The sequence below is a fragment of the Penicillium odoratum genome, assembly GCF_028828045.1.
Source record: "Penicillium odoratum strain IBT 22623 chromosome Unknown utg000002l_segment0_segment0, whole genome shotgun sequence".
Lineage (NCBI taxonomy): Eukaryota > Fungi > Ascomycota > Eurotiomycetes > Eurotiales > Aspergillaceae > Penicillium > Penicillium odoratum.
The window spans coordinates 1,374,369-1,397,833 of record NW_026643144.1 but is presented as its reverse complement, the minus strand read 5'-3'; the positions used below and the strand labels follow the sequence as shown (position 1 = coordinate 1,397,833).

Here is a 23,465-nt window from a genome sequence, read left to right as displayed (position 1 = left end):
TTAATATGGTATCCGGTATTACACCGCTCGCTATCATCTTTCACTATCGATACTTTCCCACTCTTTTTTTTCTTGGACGTTCCTGATCCTAGTTCTCTCCTCCAGAACTTGGTCAATTCTTCTTCCTTCTTTAATTTCCCTTTTCGTGTTTTGTATAATTCCCATTTTCCTCTTTCCCCCTACCTTTTTTATTTCGAACGCCTTTGTGTGGGCATTCGGGCGACTTGTTTCCATTGAACGCCCTCCAGGACGTTGCGTCCTGCTCTCATAACCTTACCTTAATTGAATCCTCGATACCCCGGAATTCCGATAAACTGAGACCCCCCATTTACACACACACACACAATGCGTCCGGAGATTGAACAGGAGCTGGCTCACACCTTGCTGGTGGAGCTGCTCGCCTACCAGTTTGCCTCGCCCGTCCGATGGATTGAAACTCAGGATGTTATCCTCGCCGAACAACGCACCGAGCGAATCGTCGAAATTGGACCCGCAGATACCCTCGGAGGAATGGCCCGCCGGACTCTTGCCTCCAAATACGAGGCCTACGATGCCGCTACCTCCGTTCAACGTCAAATTCTCTGCTACAACAAGGATGCTAAGGAGATCTACTATGATGTTGACCCCGTCGATGACGAGGAACAGGCTGCAGAGGCTGCTCCTGCATCAGCCCCCGCCGCCGCATCTTCAGCACCCGCCGCCGCAGCTGCGGCACCCCCACCCCCAGTGCCGGCCCCGCTGCCGCCGTGGCAGATGCGCCAGTCACCGCAGTAGATGTGCTGCGGTCCCTGGTGGCCCAGAAGTTGAAGAAGAGCTTGGCCGATGTGCCATTGACTAAAGCAATTAAAGATCTGGTTGGAGGTAAGTGCGATTGGATGTTTCAAATGCTCATGGGGGCTAACGTGGCTCTTTTCCCGTCTCTGAATAGGTAAATCCACATTACAAAACGAAATTCTAGGAGACCTTGGAAAGGAGTTTGGCTCCACACCCGAGAAGCCAGAAGACACTCCACTCGATGAGTTGGGTGCCTCAATGCAGGCCACCTTCAATGGCCAATTGGGCAAGCAGACTTCATCTCTGATCGCCCGTACAGTCTCGTCTAAGATGCCCGGTGGCTTCAACATCACAGCAGTCCGCAAGTATCTAGAGACTCGGTGGGGCTTGGGCTCGGGCCGTCAGGACGGTGTGCTCTTGCTGGCGATCACCATGGAACCGGCAGCCCGTCTCGGCTCCGATGCCGATGCCAAGGCCTTCCTCGACGATGTGACCAACAAGTACGCTGCCAGTGCGGGCATCAACCTCTCATCCCCCGCTGCCGGTGGAGATGCCGGTGGCGGCGGTGGTGGTATGATGATGGACCCGGCCGCCATTGATGCGCTCACCAAGGACCAGCGCGCTCTGTTCAAGCAGCAGCTGGAGGTCATCGCCCGTTATCTGAAGATGGATCTGCGTGCCGGTGACAAGGCATTCGTCACCTCTCAAGAGACCCAGAAGGCACTGCAGGCTCAGATCGACCTATGGCAGGCCGAGCACGGTGATTTCTACGCCTCCGGCATCGAGCCTTCCTTCGACCCCCTCAAGGCCCGTGTTTACGATTCTTCCTGGAACTGGGCCCGTCAAGATGCACTCAGCATGTACTACGACATCATTTTCGGCCGTCTCAAGGTTGTGGACCGCGAGATTGTGAGTCGATGCATTCGTATCATGAACCGCTCCAACCCCCTACTCCTCGACTTCATGCAATACCACATCGATAACTGCCCGACTGAGCGCGGTGAAACATACCAGCTCGCCAAGGAGTTGGGTCAACAGCTCATTGAGAACTGCCGGGAGGTTCTCAATGTTGCGCCTGTCTACAAGGACGTGGCCGTTCCCACTGGTCCCCAGACTACCATCGATGCTCGTGGAAACATCGATTACCAGGAGGTTGACCGTGCCAGTGCCCGTAAATTAGAGCACTACGTGAAGCAGATGGCTGAGGCTGGCCCGATCTCCGAGTACAGCAACCGTACCAAGGTGCAGAATGACCTAAAGAACGTCTACAAGCTCATCCGCAAGCAGCATCGTCTTTCCAAGTCGTCACAGCTTCAGTTCGATGCCCTTTACAAGGACGTCTTGCACGCCCTTGGCATGAACGAGAGCCAGATCATGCCCCAGGAGAACGGACAAGCCAAGAAGGGCCGTAACGGCCTCAAGCGCACTGTGACTCGCCCCGGTAAGGTGGAGACTATTCCTTTCCTCCACCTGAAGAAGAAGAGCGACCACGGCTGGGACTACAGCAAGAAGTTGACTGGAACCTACCTGAACGTGTTGGAATCCGCTGCTCGGGACGGTCTCTCCTTCCAGGGCAAGAATGTCCTCATGACTGGTGCTGGTGCTGGTTCTATCGGCGCGGAGGTTCTGCAGGGCCTAATCAGCGGTGGTGCCAAGGTCGTTGTTACCACCAGTCGCTTCTCTCGCCAGGTCACCGAGTACTACCAGGCCATGTATGCCCGCTACGGTGCTCGTGGATCCCAGTTGGTTGTGGTGCCCTTCAACCAGGGTAGCCAGCAAGATGTCCAGGCCCTTGTCGACTATATTTATGACACCAAGAAGGGTCTGGGCTGGGACCTGGACTTTGTAGTGCCCTTCGCTGCCATTCCCGAGAATGGCCGAGAGATCGACTCCATCGACTCCAAATCTGAGCTGGCTCACCGTATCATGCTGACCAACCTGCTGCGTCTCCTGGGTGGCATCAAAACCCAAAAGCACGCCCACGGCTTCGAGACCCGCCCGGCTCAGGTCATCTTGCCGCTGTCACCTAATCACGGTACCTTTGGTAACGATGGCCTCTACTCTGAATCCAAGCTTGCTCTGGAGACCCTCTTCAACCGTTGGTACTCGGAGAACTGGAGCAACTACCTCACCATCTGTGGTGCGGTCATTGGCTGGACTCGTGGTACCGGTTTGATGAGCGGTAACAACATGGTTGCCGAGGGCGTTGAGAAACTCGGTGTTCGCACCTTCTCCCAGCAGGAGATGGCTTTCAACCTTTTGGGTCTGATGTCTCCTGCTATCGTCAACCTCTGCCAGTCCGACCCTGTCTTTGCCGATCTCAACGGAGGTCTTCAGTTCATCCCTGACCTCAAGGGCTTGATGACCAAGCTCCGCACTGACATCATGGAGAGCAGTGACATTCGCCAGGCTGTCATTAAGGAGACTGCCATTGAGAACACCGTCATTAATGGTGAGGATAGTGGTGCCCTGTACAAGAAGGTTGTTGCTGAGCCTCGTGCCAACATCAAATTCGAGTTCCCCACTCTCCCTGACTGGGAGACTGAGGTCAAGCCCATCAATGAGTCTCTCAAGGGCATGGTCAACCTCGACAAGGTTGTCGTCGTTACTGGTTTCGCTGAGGTCGGCCCCTGGGGTAATTCTCGCACTCGTTGGCAGATGGAGGCTTATGGCAAGTTCTCTCTGGAGGGCTGCGTCGAGATGGCCTGGATCATGGGTCTGATTAAGCACCACAATGGTCCCCTTAAGGGCAAGGCCTACTCTGGCTGGGTCGACGCTAAGACCGGTGATCCCGTCGATGATAAGGATGTCAAGCCCAAGTACGAGAAGTTCATTTTGGAGCACACTGGTATCCGTCTGATCGAGCCAGAGCTGTTCAAGGGATACGATCCCAAAAAGAAGCAGCTGCTGCAAGAGATCGTCATCCAGGAGGATCTCGAGCCCTTCGAGGCCTCCAAGGAGACTGCCGAGGAGTTCAAGCGCGAGCACGGAGACAATGTCGAAATCTTCGAGATCCCCGAGTCTGGCGAGTACACCGTCCGTCTTCGCAAGGGTGCCAACCTGCTTATCCCTAAGGCTCTCCAGTTCGACCGTCTGGTCGCTGGTCAGGTCCCGACTGGTTGGGATGCCCGCCGCTATGGTATTCCCGATGATATCATCGAGCAGGTGGATCCTGTGACCTTGTTCGTCCTGGTCTGTACTGCCGAGTCTATGCTCTCAGCTGGTATCACCGATCCCTACGAGTTCTACAAATATGTCCACCTCTCTGAGGTCGGTAACTGTATTGGTTCGGGTATCGGTGGTACCCACGCTTTGCGTGGAATGTACAAGGACCGCTACCTCGACAAGCCTCTGCAGAAGGATATCTTGCAAGAGTCCTTCATCAATACCATGAGTGCTTGGGTCAACATGTTGCTTTTGTCATCCACTGGTCCCATCAAGACTCCTGTCGGTGCCTGTGCCACCGCTGTTGAGTCCGTCGATATCGGTTACGAGACCATCGTCGAGGGCAAGGCCCGTGTCTGCTTCGTTGGTGGTTTCGATGACTTCCAGGAGGAGGGCTCCTACGAGTTCGCCAACATGAAGGCTACTAGCAACGCCGAAGATGAGTTCGCTCACGGTCGTACCCCGCAAGAGATGTCTCGTCCCACCACCACCACCCGTGCCGGATTCATGGAATCGCAGGGCTGTGGTATGCAGCTCATCATGAGCGCTCAACTTGCTCTCGACATGGGTGTGCCTATCCACGGTATCATCGCTCTGACAACCACCGCCACTGACAAGATTGGCCGCTCAGTCCCTGCCCCTGGCCAAGGTGTCCTCACCACTGCTCGTGAGAACCCTGGCAAGTTCCCTTCACCTCTACTGGACATCAAGTACCGTCGCCGCCAAATGGAGCTGCGCAAGAAGCAAATTAAGGAGTGGCACGAGTCCGAGCTGCTCTACCTGCAGGAGGAAGTTGATGCTATGCAGGCTCAGAGCGACGAGACATTCAATGCCTCTGAGTACATGAACGAGCGCGCTCAGCACATTGAACGTGAGGCTATTCGCCAGGAGAAGGATGCACAGTTCTCCCTGGGCAACAACTTCTGGAAGCAGGATTCCCGCATCGCTCCTTTGCGTGGTGCCCTGGCCACTTGGGGTCTGACGGTTGATGACATTGGTGTCGCCTCCTTCCACGGTACCTCGACTGTTGCCAACGACAAGAACGAGTCCGATGTGATTTGCCAGCAGCTCAAGCACCTTGGTCGCAAGAAGGGTAATGCCGTGATGGGTATCTTCCAGAAGTACCTCACCGGTCACCCCAAGGGTGCTGCTGGTGCCTGGATGTTCAACGGTTGTCTCCAAGTATTGGAGTCCGGTCTTGTCCCCGGTAACCGCAACGCCGATAACGTTGATAAGGTGATGGAGAAGTTCGACTACATCGTGTACCCCAGCCGTTCCATCCAGACCGATGGAATCAAGGCCTTCTCGGTCACCTCCTTCGGTTTCGGTCAGAAGGGTGCCCAGGTTATTGGTCTTCACCCCAAGTACCTGTACGCCACCCTTGACCAGGCTCAGTACGAGACCTACAAGACCAAGGTCGAGTCCCGTCAAAAGAAGGCCTACCGCTACTTCCACAACGGCTTGATCAACAACACCATCTTCGTCGCCAAGAACAAGGCTCCTTATGAGGACGAGATGCAGAGCAAGGTCTTCCTGAACCCCGACTACAGGGTGACTCTTGATAAGAAGACCTCTGAGCTGAAGTACTCGGCCACTCCCCCTAAGCCCGAGTCTTCTAGCGAGGCAAGCACACGCCAGATGGTTGAGTCCTTGGCCAAGGCCAACGCAACCGCGAACTCCAAGGTCGGTGTGGACGTTGAGAGCATCGATGCGATTAATATCGACAATGAGACTTTCGTTGAGCGCAACTTCACCATCGGTGAGCAGGAATACTGTCGCAAGGCCCCCTCTCCTCAGTCCTCATTTGCAGGACGATGGAGCGCTAAGGAAGCTGTCTTCAAGTCGCTCGGTGTGAGCAGCAAGGGTGCCGGTGCCGCTTTGAAGGAGATTGAGATTACAAGTGACGCCAACGGTGCTCCTGTGGTTAACGTAAGTAACACATTCTTGTTTTGAGTCCGATGATCAGCAAACGCTAACGGTAGATTTTTTTTAGCTCCACGGTGCAGCCGCTGCCGCAGCCAAGCAAGCTGGTGTCAAGTCAATCACTGTTAGCATCAGCCACAGCGATACTCAAGCTGTCGCCGTCGCTGTTTCGCAGCTTTGATTCTGAGATTGTCATTGAGCGACTTTTCTGCGTTCACAAATACTGAGGAGAACAACTATAGCCCCCCTTCTTCCCTTGGCTTCGTTCCTCTTCTCTTTTCTCCCCTTTTCGAGACGTGATGACTGTGATTTACGTTTGTGTTTCTTTTCCTCTAGATTCGAGCCAGTTTCGTCTCCTGGTTCGTTGGTGTTTATAATGGGAGTAATGATATGCCATAATTTCATTGATTTCAAAATACTTCTACGTACAGAACTGTGCAGTACATGAGCATAATTGATTTACGGTCTTTTCCAAATTGACGATCTATCTTGAGTAAACAGTGATGGGACATTCTGTTTCAAAGCTATGTTGTATATGTATATCCCACTCATCAGTACATATTGTACTTACGTATACGGTGAAATTGGGATATTATTGTACGTAGACAGTATGAGCTGAACAATTATTTGAATTTCAGAACTCAGGCAGGCACACAGAGCGTTGAACGTGCAGACAAAGGAACGAAATGTATATTTACATTTACATCAACGTACATACATAGAACTTTATCAGTTGGTCACCGATGCACGATTCAACGGTCCCCAATTTGCACGAGGGTTGAGTTGATACCGAACCAGACGCTTCTTAGAGTGCGCAGCTGAGGCCTCACGACCCAGAGCTGGATCAAATTTGACGTCAAGAGTGCTGGGATGAGGGCGCTCGGAAGTCTGAGTGGCAGACTTTTCCTTCTCTTGGGCAGGTGCAGGCTCAGATTCGGGCTCGGGGATGGTATTTGAAGTCTCTGAGGGTTTCCAGCCTTGTCGAGAGCTAGAACGGTAGAGAGAAGCCTCCACCTTGGTGACCAGGTCACTGACATCGCGACCAGACTCCACGGCGGATAAAATATCCTGCTTCAGCAGTGATAGCCATTGGTCGCCATCGGAGAGCTTGCGTAGATTCTCACGGCTCTTGGCCATGATGGCGGCGCCGGGGGTGCCCGGCTTCAGTTCCTTGATAGGGCTCTCTTGACGGATCCACTCACGCATAACCTCCCAGACGACACTCCACGGTGCGTCGGTGCGGACCGTATTGGGTTTGGCATGGCTGCGTGTAGAGCGGTAACCAATGGAATGGAGAGCTCCGCGGAATTCATCGATTGGAGCGGTGGAACAATGCAAGACTTTTGAAAGGGTGCCAAGAGTCACGTAGAAGGGATATGGGTCTCGACGAGTCGGGTCCATCCGTGGGATAATGGCCGGATACTCGGGTTGGTCATTTGTCTCGGTGGCCTCCGGCTTAGGGGCGTTCGAGGAGCATAGGGTGAGGTCCAAATCTTCCTCTAGGGCCGTGGTCAACATACCCTCAATTCGCGGAATGGTTTCATATGTATTGGGGTCGAGTTTAGGAAGAAGGCCCAGAATTTTCTGAATGAAATGCGGGTTATGCAGTGGTCCGGCCCACATAGGGCCAGCAATATGTGTCTTGAAACCACAGTGTTCGCAGTTCGTGTTAGAAGTGGGCCCCTGGGCCAATCCATGGTGGTGCAACGTGTTGCCCTTGCGGTTGAGCTTCTGCTTCAGCGAGGCGATTGGCTGGGTCGACCAGGCGCCGCAGCCCGAATCACAGTTGTAAACGAGCATCGTGTTGGCACCAAGGAACTTCACCTGCGCTGGGGAGCGGTACACGCGCACAAACACGCGAGCATAGAAATCGATGGAAAGTGAAAGCAGTGGTTCAATGGCCAGGCCATACTTGCCCGCCGACATAGCCAGACTGTTGAGAATCAGTCGTAGTCCACCCTCATGCGAATGGGAGCCTTTCATCGGCATGCCGCCATACAAGGAAAAGCACTTCTCCGCATAACCGGTCGAGGCCCAGATACTAGCATCGGTGCAAGTTACGCAGAGAAGACCACCATCCTTCACACCCTGAACTGCTCCATCCAAAAATGGCGCAGCAGTTCCATACGGATCCAAATCGATAACGTCAAACTTCTGGACCGAGGGCAGCCCGTACATATATGCCCGCGCATCGCCGAGGTTGGGTTGAATGCGAGATTCAAGCTTGTTGTATTCGATATTTATCTTCATCGAGTTGATCGCAGAGGGTGACAGATCATTCGCCACCACCTTGGAGACCATTGGTAGCTCTGAGGCGTACCGAAGAGCACGTAGGCCTGTGGCAGACAGGGCATCCAGGACGGTGAACGCCGGCGAAGAAGATGCATCAGATGGCGCGTCCTGCTTCTCTGCTGGTACAGCAGAACTTGGCTTCTCCACCGTGGCCTCCGACTTTACCTCATTCTCTCCCTCCACCCGCTTGGATGCTGGTTCTTCCGCATCGTCCTCGCGCTTCCGCTTTTTGTCGTTGTCAGTCGCATTCCCCGCTTTGCGCTTCTTGAGCTTCTGGGCCTCTTTTTGTTGCTTCAATTCCAGAGTATGTTCTCCAAAAGCGCGAATGGCCAGCACACTGAGGTCACGGTTGAACTGCTGAATCGGGTTATAAAAAACAGCCTGAGACTCGTCCTCAGCCTTCAGATCTTTTTTCGTTCCCTTGGAGGCGGCTTCCTGCGCAGGGGGGTTCAAAATATGCGCAAGTCCCTCTTTGATGACATTGTACTCCTTATCATGGTATTGCACCCGGGTGCTGCGGGATTCGGTCGAGCTCATGGCTGTCGGCGTGGAGTGAGAGAATGATCGTAATGGTGTGCGAAGGAATTTGGGGTAAGTGGGGCGTTTTGAATTAAAAGCGCATAGTGGGAGCCAAGTAAAAGTCGACTGCACAGATCTGGAGTTCATAGAAAGTCTCAGTCAGTCAATTCATGGAAGATGAAGTTAAAGTTGAAGTTCCAAGTTGAAGTTCATTCGGAAAAAAGATTCCTCGCACGGACCAAGTGGGTTCATCCTATACAGGTAAAAGGCACAGAGGATCAGTACAGATACATTAAGTAGAAGTATTCTCGTAATTATTATGAATTAAAGCATCATTAGTAACATCTAGGAGTAAAGTACATTACGTGCATCATAATCCAATCACAACCAATCCCCAATGATTGGTACTTGACTATACATATCATTCCATCCTTGGGCCTCCCAGCCAACACCTGCGCCAGCGCGACCAACAATACCAAGAGCACCGGCAAGCCAGAGGGCAGCACCAGCAGCTGCAATACCATTGACCATCCACCACATCTTTCGCTGTCGCTTCGCGCGATGGTGGTTCTCAGGATAACCTAGCAATCCCTCCAATGAACCCTTACTGGTGTGCTCTTTCCGGGCAGTTGTAACTCGCCATCCCATCCAGGTTGCCCAACCACCAATGAAGTGCCATACACTGGCGGTAACAAATACCAGGTAAAAGATGTTCCAGAAAACAGGACTGCGAGCCACGCCATGAGCAACATAGCCCAGTCCAACGCCAGAGCTACTACCTTCCACCATGAGTGGTGTGATGCGATTCACTACAGCATGGAATCCAATCAGCGGGGCGAGAAGATATCCCGAACGAGCCTGGAGAGATATCCGAGGCCACCAGGCGAGCAAATTCCGTTGTGCACGAGTCTCCGCACCGTATAATCTTGCACGCCGTGAGGAACGAATATTGCGCAGTGCGATACCAGAGACAATATGGGTGATTATGGGAAGAGTCAGGACGAGATGTTCCAATCCTGGAGCCTGGTAGACTGGTCGCGTGAGCAACAGATAGGGCTCACTGGCGGGCACCGATTGGGTCACGAGCGGAATAAGAGCGGTATTGGCGAAATGCAAGACAAAGAATGCTGTCGGAGGATATGTGGAGTATTTCTGGAGACCGGATACTGTATGTAATAAATATCAATCGGGGGAATGACTTCGGGGTTTAAGGTCAATCTTACACAATGCATCCCATCGATGCGGTCGAAGACCTAATGAGGGAAGTGTAAAACCACATGTCCTTGGAGGTTTATCTCCATTTGGCTTGGGCAAGTATTCCGCGGGCTCAACATCCGGAGTCAAATCGTCCACAGGTGAAGGGTCCAGTTCTTGCATGGACAAGATGGACTTGGCGTCCATATCCACTGGTTTGGAATCTCGGAGATCCATTTGCGTTTTCAATAGTAAATTGAAATGAAAGAAACAGAGATTAAAAATTATAACATTGTCAAGAGTTGAGAGGAGAGAATGAAAAAGTTGGAAATGTTGGGGAAACGCCGATCCCGAATAGCAAAAACACAAAGTCGCTGATAGGTTGAACCTTCACTCACTTTTATCACTTTATTAACTAAACCATCATGCCTCCGGTAATCTTCCTTCCCAATTCTTGACAATGTCCTACTAATAATATTACAGCGTGGATTCACTAATCCTGCTCCTAAGGTCCATACATCAACTCCCCCGAAGTCTTGAAGTCTATAGCTAACTCATCTCAGACCGAGTCCGCGCGATCCGCCCTCAGCTCCTTCACATGTAATTTGTGCAATAAATCCTATTCACGACACCCTGAATATGAAGCGCACATTGGATCTTATGATCATCAGCACCGCAAGAGACTCCAAGATCTGAAGCAGCTGTCGCGCGATCCCAATGCTGCAGAGAAGGCACGACGCGCAGAGCGCAAAGCGGATGCCGAAGCCGGGCTACGAGTCATCGATGCACCTATCGCCAGTACCAGTTCCAGTGGGACAACCGGTGGAGGTGGAGGTTTCAAGAAAGGTGGTTTCAAGAGCTCTTTCGCCGCAGTCAAGGGCTCTGCGGCACCCGTGTTGAAGAATGTCCTGGGTAATGATGATGAAGATGAAGCCCAACCAACCCATAAGAATGGGCAGGGATCGGCAGCTTCCAAGTCGCTCACGAATGACATACAGGATGCAGAAAGTGATACGGATGAGGAATACGGACGAGATAAGCAAGGATATTATAACCCTCGTCATCCTACTGACTGCCTTCCTGGATGTGCGGGGCTCCGGTGAATCAGCTATCTGCTTTGCTGCTTTGCTGCTTTGCTGATTTGCCAACATTTCCAAAAAAAAACCAAAAAAAAACCCCTAGTCCCGTGTATCGTATTTGCATTATGAGAGGCGTTGGACGAGATACCACGGCGTGAGATTCTGTTATTTTACCATTTTCATTACTGGAACCTATCAAAAACAATAAAACTGACATTTCTCTATCAATCTAAAGTCAAGATAGTGGGGAGCATTTACGCTGGAATCAAAAGGCGACTCTAGGAAGATAATCGTACATAGGTTTCCAAGAATCAGCCTAGGCGAGAATAAATAGTGACATGATGGAACAAACAAAAAGGGAAAAGGTGGGGACAGATGAAAAGGGTACTAGGCACATGGTTTTATTACTGTTTCAACATTGGCTCCACTTACAGTCGCAGGAGCTTGGCGGCCTGGCTAACAATGGTGTCCTCCTGGGGGAAGGCCATGTTTTCCAGTCCGAGGGCGTAGGGGGTGGGCACCTCAGCACCAGTGACACGGACGGCGGGGGCAGTCAGGTAGTCGAAACCGTACTCCATGGCCAGAGCCATGATCTCGGAGGAGACACCGTACATGGGGTATCCGGACTCAACAACCATAAGGCGACCCGTCTTCTTCAAGGAGGCAATGATGGTCTCGACATCAAGGGGCTTGACGGAGCGCAGGTTGATGACCTCGGCGTCAACGCCGTACTTCTGCTTTAGCTCGGAGGCGGCGGTGAGGGACTGGCCGACGCAGCGAGAGAGAGAGACGATGGTTAGGTCCTTTCCGGGCCGCTCAATCTTGGCCTTGCCAATGGGCAGGACGAAGTCGCTCTTCTGGGCGGCCTCGCTCATGGGGAAGGCCTGGCCGTACATAAGCCTATTTGCAAATATTCCGTTAGTTCCCGGTTCCCCATACTCAATCTCCAGGCCAAACAATATAAACCAAGGACAAGACGTACTCGTTCTCCAGAACAATGACGGGGTTGGGGTCACGGATAGCGGCCTTAAGCAGACCCTTGGCATCCTCAGAGCTCCATGGGCAGACAACCTTCAGACCGGGAATGCTGCCGTACCAGGCAGAGTAGTCCTGGGAGTGCTGAGCGGCGACACCGGCGGCGAAACCGTTGGGACCACGGAAGGTGACGTTGCAGGGCTGGATACCACCGGACATGTAGTGAGTCTTAGCGGCGGAGTTGATAATCTGATCGATGGCCTGCATGGCGAAGTTGAAGGTCATGAACTCGCACTAGAGATAAGGGACCGATTGATTAATACCCATTCTGCCCCGGGTTTCAGCTTCAAGGGTCTCCGGAAAAATACTTACAATGGGGTGCAGACCAGCCAGAGCAGCACCAACAGCAAGACCGGCGAAACCAGCCTCAGTGATGGGGGTATCAATAACCCGCTTGGGTCCAAAGCGGTCCAACAGGCCGCGAGTAACCTTGTAACTGCGAGTAGAAATCCAAGTTAGGATGTTTTCCTAGACCGAAGCCGCGGCCATGCTATCACATTGACCATGACAGACATGAGATGGGGCTCTTACGCTCCGTTGTACTGTGCGACCTCCTCACCCAGAATGAAAGTCTTCTGGTTGGCCTCCAACTCCTCCGCCAATGCCTCGTTCAAGGCATCACGGACAGTAACCTCCTTCACACCGCCCTCTGTGGCATATCCTCGGGCGCGCAGAATCGATTGGGCGCAAGCAGACTGGGCAAAGGCCGGACGAAGAGGGGTGGTAGCCAGGCGCGAAGAAGCCAGACGGGCCGCTGGGCGGAAAAGTCGGGAAGTGACCATGACGGAAATTCGTGTATGAATTCAAGAAACGGAGGAACAAGGAACAATAGTAAACAAATCCGCAAGGCCGAGACGGGCACCCTGAGCGTAAAAGTAAATTAATTGAGGTTGGGGAGAAAAAGGGAAGGTCCGCGCTATGAATCTTTGAGATTCAAATCGGAAAGATGTTGGGCGCTGACTCAGCCAACCTCACCGGCAGCTCCTTCCGTAACCGTATGAGCTCCTTTCCTAAGAACTATATCACTTTTGATCCATTTACATACTTTATATTATCTATTCTCTTCCTTATCCTCCTTCTTCTTGTTCTCCTTCTCCTCCTCCTTCACTTCTATGAGGAAGTTTCAGGTTTAATCAGCTTCCTTCTCACTTCCGGCTCCGGCTCGGGAAACACAATCCCAGGATGTTGTTGTCCGTGTTGCCCTGGCTCTTCCCGTCGGCGCTGGCCGCTCAACCATCCGCGCCCAACCCTATCCCCGCTCCTCTACGTGATCTTGAGTTTGGCCAAATTAATTTTCTTCATACTACTGATACCCATGGCTGGCTGGCCGGTCATCTACAGGAGTAGGCCGGAGCTCCTCCCCTGTTCTTAACTCCCAACTAACAGTGGATGTGTTACAGACCATCCTATTCCGCCGACTGGGGAGACTATATCTCTTTCACGACACGAATGCGGGAAAAGGTTGAAGCGCAAGGTCAAGACTTACTGGTCATAGATACAGGTGATCGGGTTGAGGGAAATGGTCTCTATGATTCATCCCAACCTAAGGGAATCTATCTCTCGGAGATAATCCGTCATCAACACATCGACGTGTTAACCTCGGGAAACCATGAACTATACCAACACAACACATCCAATAATGAGCTGCTGACGACCGTACCAAACTTCCGAGGACATTACCTCTCATCAAACATCGATATCTATCACCCCATAACCCATGAGCTGGTTCCACTCGCCCCACGTTACAAGAAATTCACCACTAAGGTGCAAGGGATCCGCATCGTAGCATTTGGCTTCCTCTTTAATTTCAACGGGAATTACAATAATACCGTTGTCCAACCAGTGGAGGATACCATTCAGGAAGCCTGGTTCCAGGAAGCGATCCAGGATAAAGATGTGGATCTCTTTTTAGTCGCCGGGCATGTCCCGGCTCATTCACCGGAGTACCGAGCGATCTTCAGAGCGATCCGCAAGATCCACTGGGCCACACCCATTCAGTTTTTCGCTGGACACCAACACATCCGCGATTATGCGCAATATGACTCCAAGGCTGTGGCCCTGGCCAGTGGCCGATTCATGGAGACCATCGGGTTCATGTCCATTGATGGTCTCTCCACCAACTCATCAGCGGCTACGGGCCCCGTGTTCAAGCGACGGTACATAGATAACAACCTTTACTCTTTCTACCATCATACTGGACTGGATGAAGATTCATTCCCTACTGAGAAGGGTCTTGAAGTGTCCAAGATGATTACTGAGGCACGGAGTGCTCTTAATCTGGATAAAGTCTATGGCTGTGCACCTCGCGATCTATGGATGTCGCGTGTGCCATACCCACATCCAGACAGTATCTATACTTGGCTAGAGACCGAAGTGCTGGCTACTTCATTGAAAGATGATTGTCGCCGTACTATCCCTGCCGTTGCCATTTTGAACACTGGTGGGATTCGCTTCGATATCTTCAAGGGCCAATTTACCCATGACAGCGCCTTCATCATATCCCCTTTCACAAACGACTTCCACTATGTGAAGGACGTTCCTTATGACAAAGTCCAACTTATCATGGAGGTACTAAACAAGCAGACAAAGATCTTGGGGGTTTCCCATAACAAGGACCTCTCCATGAGCGATCTTGCATCCCCTGATCAACAGAACATTGCAAAGCAGAACCTGGAAAGTCAATGGCTTTCCACAGATGCTAGTTCTCGTCAGGTCCCTCTGGTCAAGCGTGGGGATGCCAACATAATCCCTGGGTACACGACCAAAGACGACGCCGGTACAGATGGAGACGATACCATTCATTCACCCATCAGTGCCTATCAAGTACCTAACTGCATTCAGGCACTCCTGTCCACCAACGAAACAACAGCACCGGAGACGGTTGACTTGGTCTACATTAACTTCCTTGAACCCTTCCTGGTGTTAGCTGCCAAGTATGCTGGTCTTGGTGTCGATTTCGGCAAGGATAGCGAGGTCTATATGCCCAACACTACTATGTCAGACCTGATTCTAGACTACGTTGAGCAGAATTGGAAGTGCGAGTAAAGCCATCTCCGCATCAAAGTTTAAGCGCAAGGTCCGGAACTATTAACAAACATCTTGTAAATATATCAATGCAGGCTTTAACTTGTATATCATCGATGTTGGCTGCCCGATGGCAGATTTCCCTGATCATTGAAATATGTAGATATGTTCAATTACAATATGATACATTTATGAATCATTTCCTTCACTCATCGCCTCCAGTGTACGTCAGCACACCCTTTCCACTGCGATATCCACCCAGAGTGCCTTGCACGCTGTTTGCTAGCTCGGCGCCCTCGGAATTCCAGTTCCATTTGACGTCGTCCACGGGAATGTCCTTAAATCGGCCCGCACGGGTCAGCTGCAGCACATCCTTAATGGTGTTCTCCTTCAGCACCGGGTTCTTATCACCCCACTTGCTGACCCAGAAACCATCAAAGGTAATGTTCTTAAAGATCAACAACCCGGAGGGCAGAGCCACAGGCTGCTTCGACATAGCACCGTAGGTGACCATGTGTGAGTCTGGTGCCAGGGTCTTTGCAAGTGCTGTGGCATTCTTCCCACCAACGCAGTTCAAAGCCAGACGAATCGGCTCCCGTCCTCCACGGGTGGCTTCCTTGATCATATCCCGGAAGGGACCATTCAGCATTTCCTCCTCAGTCACAGCGACCGTAGCGCCGAGATCCTTGAGTTCTTGCTTAAGCGCCTCTGTCTCCTCGGGCGTCTTGCGCTGACGAACAACATTGATCGTCTTAATTCCCCACTCACGACAGAGCTGAATCGCAGCACGGCCAACACCGCTGTTAGCACCATTCTGGATCAACCATTCCTCGCCTGCGCGCATCCAATCCCACTCGCAGAAATCACGGATCATGCGGTATGCGGTCACCGGGTTGACACTCACGGTACCAACCTGCAGCGGCGTCAACCCATCCTTATTCTCGATGCGGATAAGCTGTGACTCTTCCATCTGAGCGTGTGTGCGCCAAGTACCCTGACCAGTCTTCTTCATAATGACCCAGTCACCCTTGGACAGACTCTTGACACCCGCGCCGGTTGAAATCACCTCAAAGGCACCCTCGTTACCGCCGACAGCGGACGGCTGACTGGTACCAAGAGTGGAGACAAATGGAGGTTTGCTAGGGTATACCCCTTGGATCTGGTTGACATCGGCCGGGTTCATAGGAGCTGTAAGGAGACGAAGATTGACTTGGGTGCCATGAGGGGCGGAAATGGAATGCTTATGTAGACTAATTCGCGCGTTAGCCATTTACCATCGCCGGAGAAAATCTAGACCAAATACGTACCTGAGAACATCCTTGGGCTCGCCGTATTTCGAGTACACCAGAGCCTTGGATTGTGTGTAGCCATACACGGAAATGGATCTTCGGCCCTGCACGGGGAGAGTGGAGCTAGCACATTGAGCTTTACCCGCCAGGCTTGCGGCTCTGAATAAACCAGATTGCCGGGTACCGTGGGTAGAAGCTCGGAAAACACTGCGCGAGAACATGGCGGATGTGTTGGTGGGAGAGGGGAAGTATGAACAGAGAGTTGAAGGAAGAGGATTTGCGGGAAAGCGGAGATGACGTCTTGTTTCGGTGATTTCACTCGGGCCGAAGGAGCTACAGTGAACAATTACAAGCTTGGAGCTGCAAATGTGTTTCTATCTTGAGATCTTTGAGTTGTTGAAATATCGAAATCTTTCTGTGGAGTTTATGATCCTCATACTCTTCATATCTCAAGTTAACCGATCTTTGTGGGTGGTTTTCCTTCATATAAGCTTCCTCGGTTATTTCCTGTTCTGCAACATGCCAACTACATGTACACCAACACCTTACCTGGGTAAATAACAAATAACTCCTGACTTCGAGGCAAAATCTGTGTGTCCACAAAAAGCCTATCTTTATACTTCTGGTGCAGAACTTCGTCTAGTTCCCAATGTTATCTAAGATATATCCGACATATATAGATGGGTGCATTATGGTACATGATAACGATAAGCGATAAGAGATAAGCTCCTGGCATTCTCCTCGATTTGCATATCCAACCCGCTCTATGTCAACTTGCGTCTCTTCCTCAATGTCCCTTTTACGCGAGGCGGAGAAGTGCATAGCTAACCAGCATGCTCATAGCCTCAACGCCTTCATAACCCTATTGCCCCGTGCGGGTCAATGGTTGGATCGCGTGAAGGAGGCAGACCGGCGTCGGGAGCAAGGTATGTCGCATTCAAGCGATCTGAAAACATTATAGCTCATGTTTTTGATTGATAGGGAAAAAGAAATCTATCGTCGATGGTCGTCTCATTGCGATCAAAGATAATATTTGTACGCGCGAACTTCCGACTACCTGTGCCTCGGGCATATTGGACAAGTTCACTAGTCCGTTCAACGCGACCGTTGTCGATCAACTGGAAGATGCCGGAGCTATTGTGGCCGGAAAGACCAACCTAGATGAGTTTGGGATGGGCTCGCACTCAACCCACTCGCTCTTTGGCCTGGTCAAGAACTTGCGACGCGACAAGGATGACCAAGATCTTTCCGCTGGCGGGAGTTCAGGTGGAAGTGCAGTGGCGGTTGCAGCTGATCAATGCTATGCGTATGTGATTGGATATCCTTGAATGATAAGTAAATACTGACTCGGGTTCAGAGCACTCGGAACAGACACTGGAGGCTCTGTCCGACTCCCGGCGGCGTATACTGGAGCAGTCGGTTTTAAACCTTCGTATGGCCTGATCTCGCGATGGGGCGTCGTTGCTTATGCCAACTCCTTGGATACCGTTGGAGTCCTGGGGAGGAATACTTCCAGTGTTCGGGATGTATTCTGTGCGTCGATCTTATCCCTAGGTGAATAATCATGAAGCTAATACTTTCATAGCAATCCTCAACCGCTACGATGAACGTGATCCGACCAGCGTTTCCAGTCTATCCAGAACACGCATCAACTCACACCTTCAAACACCAAAGCTCGCTTCACGATTAGTTTCAACTCCCCTCCGGATCGGAGTGCCATTGGAATATAACATTTCCGAATTAGCACCGTCAGTGCGACAAGCCTGGTTGATGTCCCTGGCACATTTGCAAGAACAAGGCCATACCATTCACCCTGTCTCCTTACCAGCTACCAAGCATGCACTATCGGCATATTACGTCCTTGCCCCAGCTGAGGCATCCTCGAATCTGTCCAAGTATGACGGCGTGCGGTACGGCACTCGTCATGGACCCGACAACGATGGAACTCCCGAAGGCTACCTCTACTCCAATACACGGGGTCGCGGATTTGGTGCAGAGGTGCAGCGTCGCATTCTCCTGGGAACTTTCAGTTTGAGCGCCGATGCCATGGACAATTTCTTCATCCAGGCACAGCGGGTACGCCGACTGGTCCAGCAAGACTTTGATTTTGTATTTCACGCCAAAAACCCCCTCGCTACCACCAATCTAGACGTAGGCCGTCCTGAATTGGAAAATGTGGATGTCCTCGTATGTCCCACGGCGCCATCCCCTCCACCCCGCCTATCTGATATCACAGGCACTGCCGGCTCGCCCTTGAATGCCTATATCAATGATGTGTTTACCGTCCCTGCCAGCCTAGCGGGCCTGCCTGCTATCTCCGTGCCAGTCACTGTGACTGGATCTAATCAGGACTCCGATGCGGATGGGGTGGCCGGTATCCAAGTAATTGGCCAGTACGGAGATGATGAGCTGGTGATGCAAGTTGGAGAGTTACTCGAAGGTCGCCAGTTTGACTCTTTATAGGAGGGTCCTGTATTATAGAGAAGTAAGAAGAGTATACCCGCAGTTGGTCTCTGGCCAAATCATACAGAAAATCAATCATCACAATAAAGTAAGGTTACTTTAGCCATCATTAAATATCATTGCTCTTGGTATCAACAGAATTTGATTATAAAGCCCCTAACGCCTTGCCATTTCCAGATAAAGCTCGTGCAAGACACATCGAGCGTAAGACTTGCGCCGTCCCATTTCCTTGCTTAGATCATCTCTATGTCCTCATCAGCTGACCCAGCTGAACGTACGGGGATCTCCACGGCAATCCTAGGTGTCCCGGCCGTCCCAACGCTCATAGTTTCATCCGCAGTCGAGTTCCCAATATCATCCCCATTGACCAGACTGGCATGATGACCATTCATAGCCGGAGATGCGGCACCATTAGTCGATCCAGGGGTCGCCGCAGAAACTTCGAGATCATGCGCACCACCAACTTGCAATACCCCAGTGCCGCCTCTTATAGCACCGGAAGCGGCATCTAGCTCTTCATTATTGTTATCGTCAATAACTTCGCCGTCGACACCACCCCAGGTGAACATGGCGTCAACCTCGTCAACGATATCGGCAACCACATCCTCGACGATCTGATCATTGTAGCGGTCGCCGATGGGCCGAATGGGCTCTCCAGTCTCGGTTTGCTCGGGCGGGCCAACCCACCACGGGCCCTCGAACCGACATTCTACGGCACCGCCGCCATAGCAGCTGACGGTCGGGTAGTAGCCAATCGTCCCATCGTCGGCATTTTCACGCTCGCCAATTCCAAGATTGTTTGTATTAACAAGGCGACTTGCTGGGGGAAGAAATGCATACAGCTCTTTGAAAGGGGAGCCCATCTTCACACCGTTTTTGTAAATTGTAATACTGGATCCGGGTAATGTACGTAGAGATGGGTCGTCGATGTTGTAGGGGGAAGGGGGTCCAAAGGCCGGCGCATCCTTGAAGTTGAAGGCGTAGTCACGAAGGTATTTTGTGGAGAAGATGTTGGCCTGCTGCCAACGGAAGTCGCCAGTTTTTGTGTGGAAGGGAACACGATCTCGAATGAAATTCTGAACAATGGGAGGTTGACCCGAGCCATCGCCATCCACGGCAGGATCATAGGTACCTTCGACAATCTTTTTGTGTAGGTAGAGTGGAGGAAGTGTGATGAGCATACCGATGACATCGCCTTCGTTGATAGCTTCGCCTTTTTGAAAGAAGGGCTCACAGCGCATGCGATTGACGACTTCACCATTCACATCACGAATGCCGTAGCCATAGCAATCCACTCCAACATTGGCATCGAGCTCAGCTTCACGCCGCGCAAATCCCAGTCGAACATGACCACGAGAACCAGAAGAAGGAGAACCATTCACTACCCCGCTAATGATCCGAGCCTCATAGTAGAAGGAGCCTTCCCGGGCACACACATTCGCACGTGCCGAGTGCCAAGCATCACTAGTAGTCACAGCCCTGCCATCTTGTGTGAAGCAGATCGCAGGAGGCGAGTCCTCGAAACTGAAGCGGGCGTGATAGGGTTGAAGGTCGGTCTGGCGGTATTTGATATGAGGAAAACCCGAGTCCAGAATGGCATGGGTATAGCGGTACCCATTTTTATTGGTGAATTTATCAACCAATTCATAGAAATCCCAGCTCTCACCTAGGACTTCCGATTTCTTTGTGTTCAATTGGTTGAATTGGCGTGGTGGTGGTGGATAGTAGTCCGAGGAACGTTGTTCAGCAAGAAGCAATGGACGGGAAAGTTGTAGACTTGTGCTGGGGCGAGCCATGTTGGCTGCCGTGGTGCGTTTTTTGGGTGGAGGAGCACCTTCAACATCAAGACCCTTGGCTTCACGTTTCTTGCGGCTGTCCCGTTTGTTTCGCTTTGTGCGCGCACTGTCTCCCTGAACAGATGCGTTGCTACCTGGCGCAGGGGAGGACCGTGGATTCAAATCTGATAATGCGCCATTGAGAAGAGGACCATTACCGGGGGTTATGATGGGAGAGTTGATGTTGGAGGAGGGTGCAGATGACCCAGGAGCTTGACCAGACATTGTAGATCGCAGCTGAGTGGGCGGCTAGTTTGCGGCTGTTGTAGCTAATTCAAGATGGCATAAAGTGCGTCTGGGCGAGATTCATGAACTGCTAGGAAGAAAAAGCTTGTCAGCGAAAGAGAACGGGATGGATAGTTATCTAAAAGAATTGAAGGGTCATTTTTTATGAAATTGAGCTGTTCAGAACCAAGGAGAAGAGAGCACTGTAGCACAGACTCAGTTTTGGTGTAGAGCGTAGTATTCTGCTACAGCTCCAGGGGCACATGAACATAAGATAAATGAAACAAAATTGAGGTCTCTAACTCACAGTATTACCCCCCCAGGTTCAGCTTCAGTTTATTCAAGGATATAACAGTGGGGAGAAGGGATAGCAAGATACGACTTGAGAAAGTAGCGCGCAGATCAGATCAAAGAAAGCGACGCAAGACGCGGCAGAAAAGTGACTGTCAGCCGCAGGGCGGTGGGTCAAACAAGGCGGTGAGTTATATACCGCCCAGCAGAAAAAAATAACTTGAAGATCACATGATTCAAAATTTAACCCACAAGTGTTGCTACATCTGGTCCAACAACTCAGCAGGACTTGTTTCATATTGAAATTCAGATTACAAAAAATCTGCATAAAGCCTCATCATGCCCAAGGCAAACAGCTCCCGTGCCGCCGCCGCCGCGCGCCGGCACAACCCTCTGGCAGACGATATCTCGTCCGCGGGGCACTTGCGGACACAGAGCAGCAAGAAAAGCAAGCGCCAATCCCAGGATGAGGAAGATGGGGAGAATGGACAACGTTTCATCGATGCGAAGATGTCGCGCAAGATTTTGCAGATCGGTCAAGAACTAGCCGACGAGGATGCCGCTGAACACAAGCTCGCCATGGGCGCCATGGAGCCAAAGACCAACGCCGCTTTCGAATTCGATACTCGGTTTGAAGAGGAAGCATTGTCGGATGATGAAAACCTTCAAAACGACGAATGGGTCGACGATGAGGTCGAGGAACAGGAGGTTAATCCGGATGATCTTGAAATGTTCAACAACTTCATGCCCGGTCATGAAGACGATCCTATTTTCAACCCCCGCGAACCCGGCTCATCGGGTCAAACAACAAACCTTGCCGATTTGATCTTGGAGAAGATTGCCGAACATGAAGCCCGACAGGCGGGAGAGACCGTTGGTGGACCACATATCCAGGGCGGTGGAATCCCGGAGGACGCTGTCCAGATCCCGGCCAAGGCTATCGAGGTCTTTGAGAAGTATGTGATTTGCTGAAAGTTTCAATAGGTCTGAACTAACAAGTTTTAGGGTTGGCACGATCCTCTCTCGCTATAAATCTGGCCCATTGCCGAAACCGTTCAAGATTCTCCCCTCAGTGCCGAACTGGCAAACCCTACTTGATATCACCCAGCCTGAGAGGTGGACCGCCAATGCTGTCTATGCAGGCACTCGCATCTTCATTTCATCCAAGCCTCACGTGGCCCAGGAGTTCATCAACACTGTGCTGCTTGACCGTGTCCGCGAAGAGATTCACGAGACTAAGAAGCTTAATGTCCACACTTACAATGCGATGCGCAAGGCTCTCTACAAGCCCGCGTGCTTTTTCAAGGGCTTGCTCTTCCCACTGGTTGCCAGTGGCACATGCACCTTGCGTGAGGCCCACATTGTTTCTTCAGTGATTTCTCGTGTCTCTATCCCTGTGCTGCATTCCGCCGCAGCTCTCCTCCGCATGTGTGATCTGGCTGCAGAGCAATCCCTCCGGTCTCTGGAAAGCACTGGCTCAGTGAACACTTTCATCCGAGTCTTCTTGGAAAAGAAGTATGCTCTGCCCTACAAGGTTATTGATGCTCTTGTGTTTCACTTTATGCGTTTCCGCGCGGCTGATGCATCTGAGGATGCTCTGATGGATGGCAGCTCCAAGGCCTACAAGCTTCCGGTTCTATGGCATCAGTCCCTGTTGGTATTCGCCCAGCGCTACCGTAATGATATCACTGAGGATCAACGTGAGGCTCTTTTGGATCTGCTGTTGGTTCGGGGTCATAAGGATATTGGACCCGAGGTACGGCGAGAATTGCTGGCTGGCCGTGGCCGTGGAGTAGTTGTCCCGGACCCTGAGAGACAGAATGCTCTTGATGCCGGTGATGATACTATGGATGTGACCATTTAGATTGCTGTCTGATCTTTTTTCTTATCTCTTTTGTCATACTCCTCCCCTGCATATACCACTGACGAACCTGGTCATGAGCACGTACTTGATGGGATGGCGTTTTGATGTGATTTTTCTTTGTGGGATTGCATATATTCCCCTGGTTTCTTTTAGATGGATAGTTCTATGGTGAATCTATAGAACCAAAAGCATTGATCTCATTTTTCTATACACTAGTGTTCGTACATCGTAAACGTTCCAAGGACCGATTCTCCTTTTGACAAAGGCACCGCTTTTCGGCTGTGACTGCTTCGTCAAAAATCGGATTTTAGAACTTTGTGAGCCATCTCTCACTTCCTCTTGTCGCGATCCCACTAGTTCCTACTCTCCCACAAGTCCACCCCTTCTATCCTGTCCTAAAAGTAAGTCTGTTACGAAAAGTAAGTCTGTTACGATTTCTCCGGAGAATACGTGGTTTGACCTACGGGGTAAAGATAGACTCAACTGACACGTT

The 23,465-nt window shown here is 51.4% G+C and overlaps 10 protein-coding genes across 10 annotated transcripts; 5 read left to right on the top strand and 5 right to left on the bottom strand.

The window, feature by feature from the left end:
- Positions 1–345: 345 nt before the first annotated feature.
- On the top strand, positions 346–6,043 carry N7520_002552 (trifunctional fatty acid synthase subunit FAS2; the record flags this gene model as incomplete). The annotated part of the gene is made up of 4 exons (XM_057136487.1): positions 346–726; positions 801–861; positions 929–5,868; positions 5,933–6,043. 4 exons carry the CDS (start codon positions 346–348, stop codon positions 6,041–6,043), a joined length of 5,493 nt encoding a protein of 1,830 aa, XP_056999173.1.
- Positions 6,044–6,591: 548 nt separating this feature from the next.
- N7520_002551 (tRNA (guanine26-N2)-dimethyltransferase) lies at positions 6,592–8,691 on the bottom strand (the record flags this gene model as incomplete). Its single annotated transcript, XM_057136486.1, has 1 exon — positions 6,592–8,691. The coding sequence occupies one exon, from the start codon at positions 8,689–8,691 to the stop codon at positions 6,592–6,594; it is 2,100 nt and encodes a 699-aa protein (XP_056999172.1).
- A 363-nt stretch (positions 8,692–9,054) lies between these two features.
- N7520_002550 (uncharacterized protein) lies at positions 9,055–10,104 on the bottom strand (the record flags this gene model as incomplete). The annotated part of the gene is made up of 2 exons (XM_057136485.1): positions 9,055–9,839; positions 9,897–10,104. The coding sequence occupies 2 exons, from the start codon at positions 10,102–10,104 to the stop codon at positions 9,055–9,057; spliced, it is 993 nt and encodes a 330-aa protein (XP_056999171.1).
- A 188-nt stretch (positions 10,105–10,292) lies between these two features.
- Positions 10,293–10,970, top strand: N7520_002549 (putative C2H2 finger domain protein; the record flags this gene model as incomplete). The annotated part of the gene is made up of 3 exons (XM_057136484.1): positions 10,293–10,301; positions 10,351–10,377; positions 10,431–10,970. The coding sequence occupies 3 exons, from the start codon at positions 10,293–10,295 to the stop codon at positions 10,968–10,970; spliced, it is 576 nt and encodes a 191-aa protein (XP_056999170.1).
- A 404-nt stretch (positions 10,971–11,374) lies between these two features.
- N7520_002548 (pyruvate dehydrogenase (acetyl-transferring) subunit E1 beta) lies at positions 11,375–12,763 on the bottom strand (the record flags this gene model as incomplete). Its single annotated transcript, XM_057136483.1, has 4 exons — positions 11,375–11,846; positions 11,929–12,215; positions 12,294–12,417; positions 12,513–12,763. The coding sequence occupies 4 exons, from the start codon at positions 12,761–12,763 to the stop codon at positions 11,375–11,377; spliced, it is 1,134 nt and encodes a 377-aa protein (XP_056999169.1).
- Positions 12,764–13,163: 400 nt separating this feature from the next.
- N7520_002547 (metallophosphoesterase family protein) lies at positions 13,164–15,026 on the top strand (the record flags this gene model as incomplete). The annotated part of the gene is made up of 2 exons (XM_057136482.1): positions 13,164–13,324; positions 13,382–15,026. 2 exons carry the CDS (start codon positions 13,164–13,166, stop codon positions 15,024–15,026), a joined length of 1,806 nt encoding a protein of 601 aa, XP_056999168.1.
- Positions 15,027–15,210: 184 nt separating this feature from the next.
- On the bottom strand, positions 15,211–16,515 carry N7520_002546 (enoyl-[acyl-carrier-protein] reductase; the record flags this gene model as incomplete). Its single annotated transcript, XM_057136481.1, has 2 exons — positions 15,211–16,255; positions 16,313–16,515. 2 exons carry the CDS (start codon positions 16,513–16,515, stop codon positions 15,211–15,213), a joined length of 1,248 nt encoding a protein of 415 aa, XP_056999167.1.
- Positions 16,516–17,084: 569 nt separating this feature from the next.
- On the top strand, positions 17,085–18,757 carry N7520_002545 (glutamyl-tRNA(Gln) amidotransferase subunit HER2; the record flags this gene model as incomplete). Its single annotated transcript, XM_057136480.1, has 4 exons — positions 17,085–17,220; positions 17,276–17,600; positions 17,652–17,827; positions 17,880–18,757. The coding sequence occupies 4 exons, from the start codon at positions 17,085–17,087 to the stop codon at positions 18,755–18,757; spliced, it is 1,515 nt and encodes a 504-aa protein (XP_056999166.1).
- Positions 18,758–18,990: 233 nt separating this feature from the next.
- N7520_002544 (SPRY domain-containing protein) lies at positions 18,991–20,817 on the bottom strand (the record flags this gene model as incomplete). The annotated part of the gene is made up of 1 exon (XM_057136479.1): positions 18,991–20,817. The coding sequence occupies one exon, from the start codon at positions 20,815–20,817 to the stop codon at positions 18,991–18,993; it is 1,827 nt and encodes a 608-aa protein (XP_056999165.1).
- A 630-nt stretch (positions 20,818–21,447) lies between these two features.
- Positions 21,448–22,972, top strand: N7520_002543 (snoRNA-binding rRNA-processing protein ENP1; the record flags this gene model as incomplete). The annotated part of the gene is made up of 2 exons (XM_057136478.1): positions 21,448–22,064; positions 22,114–22,972. The coding sequence occupies 2 exons, from the start codon at positions 21,448–21,450 to the stop codon at positions 22,970–22,972; spliced, it is 1,476 nt and encodes a 491-aa protein (XP_056999164.1).
- Positions 22,973–23,465: the final 493 nt, after the last annotated feature.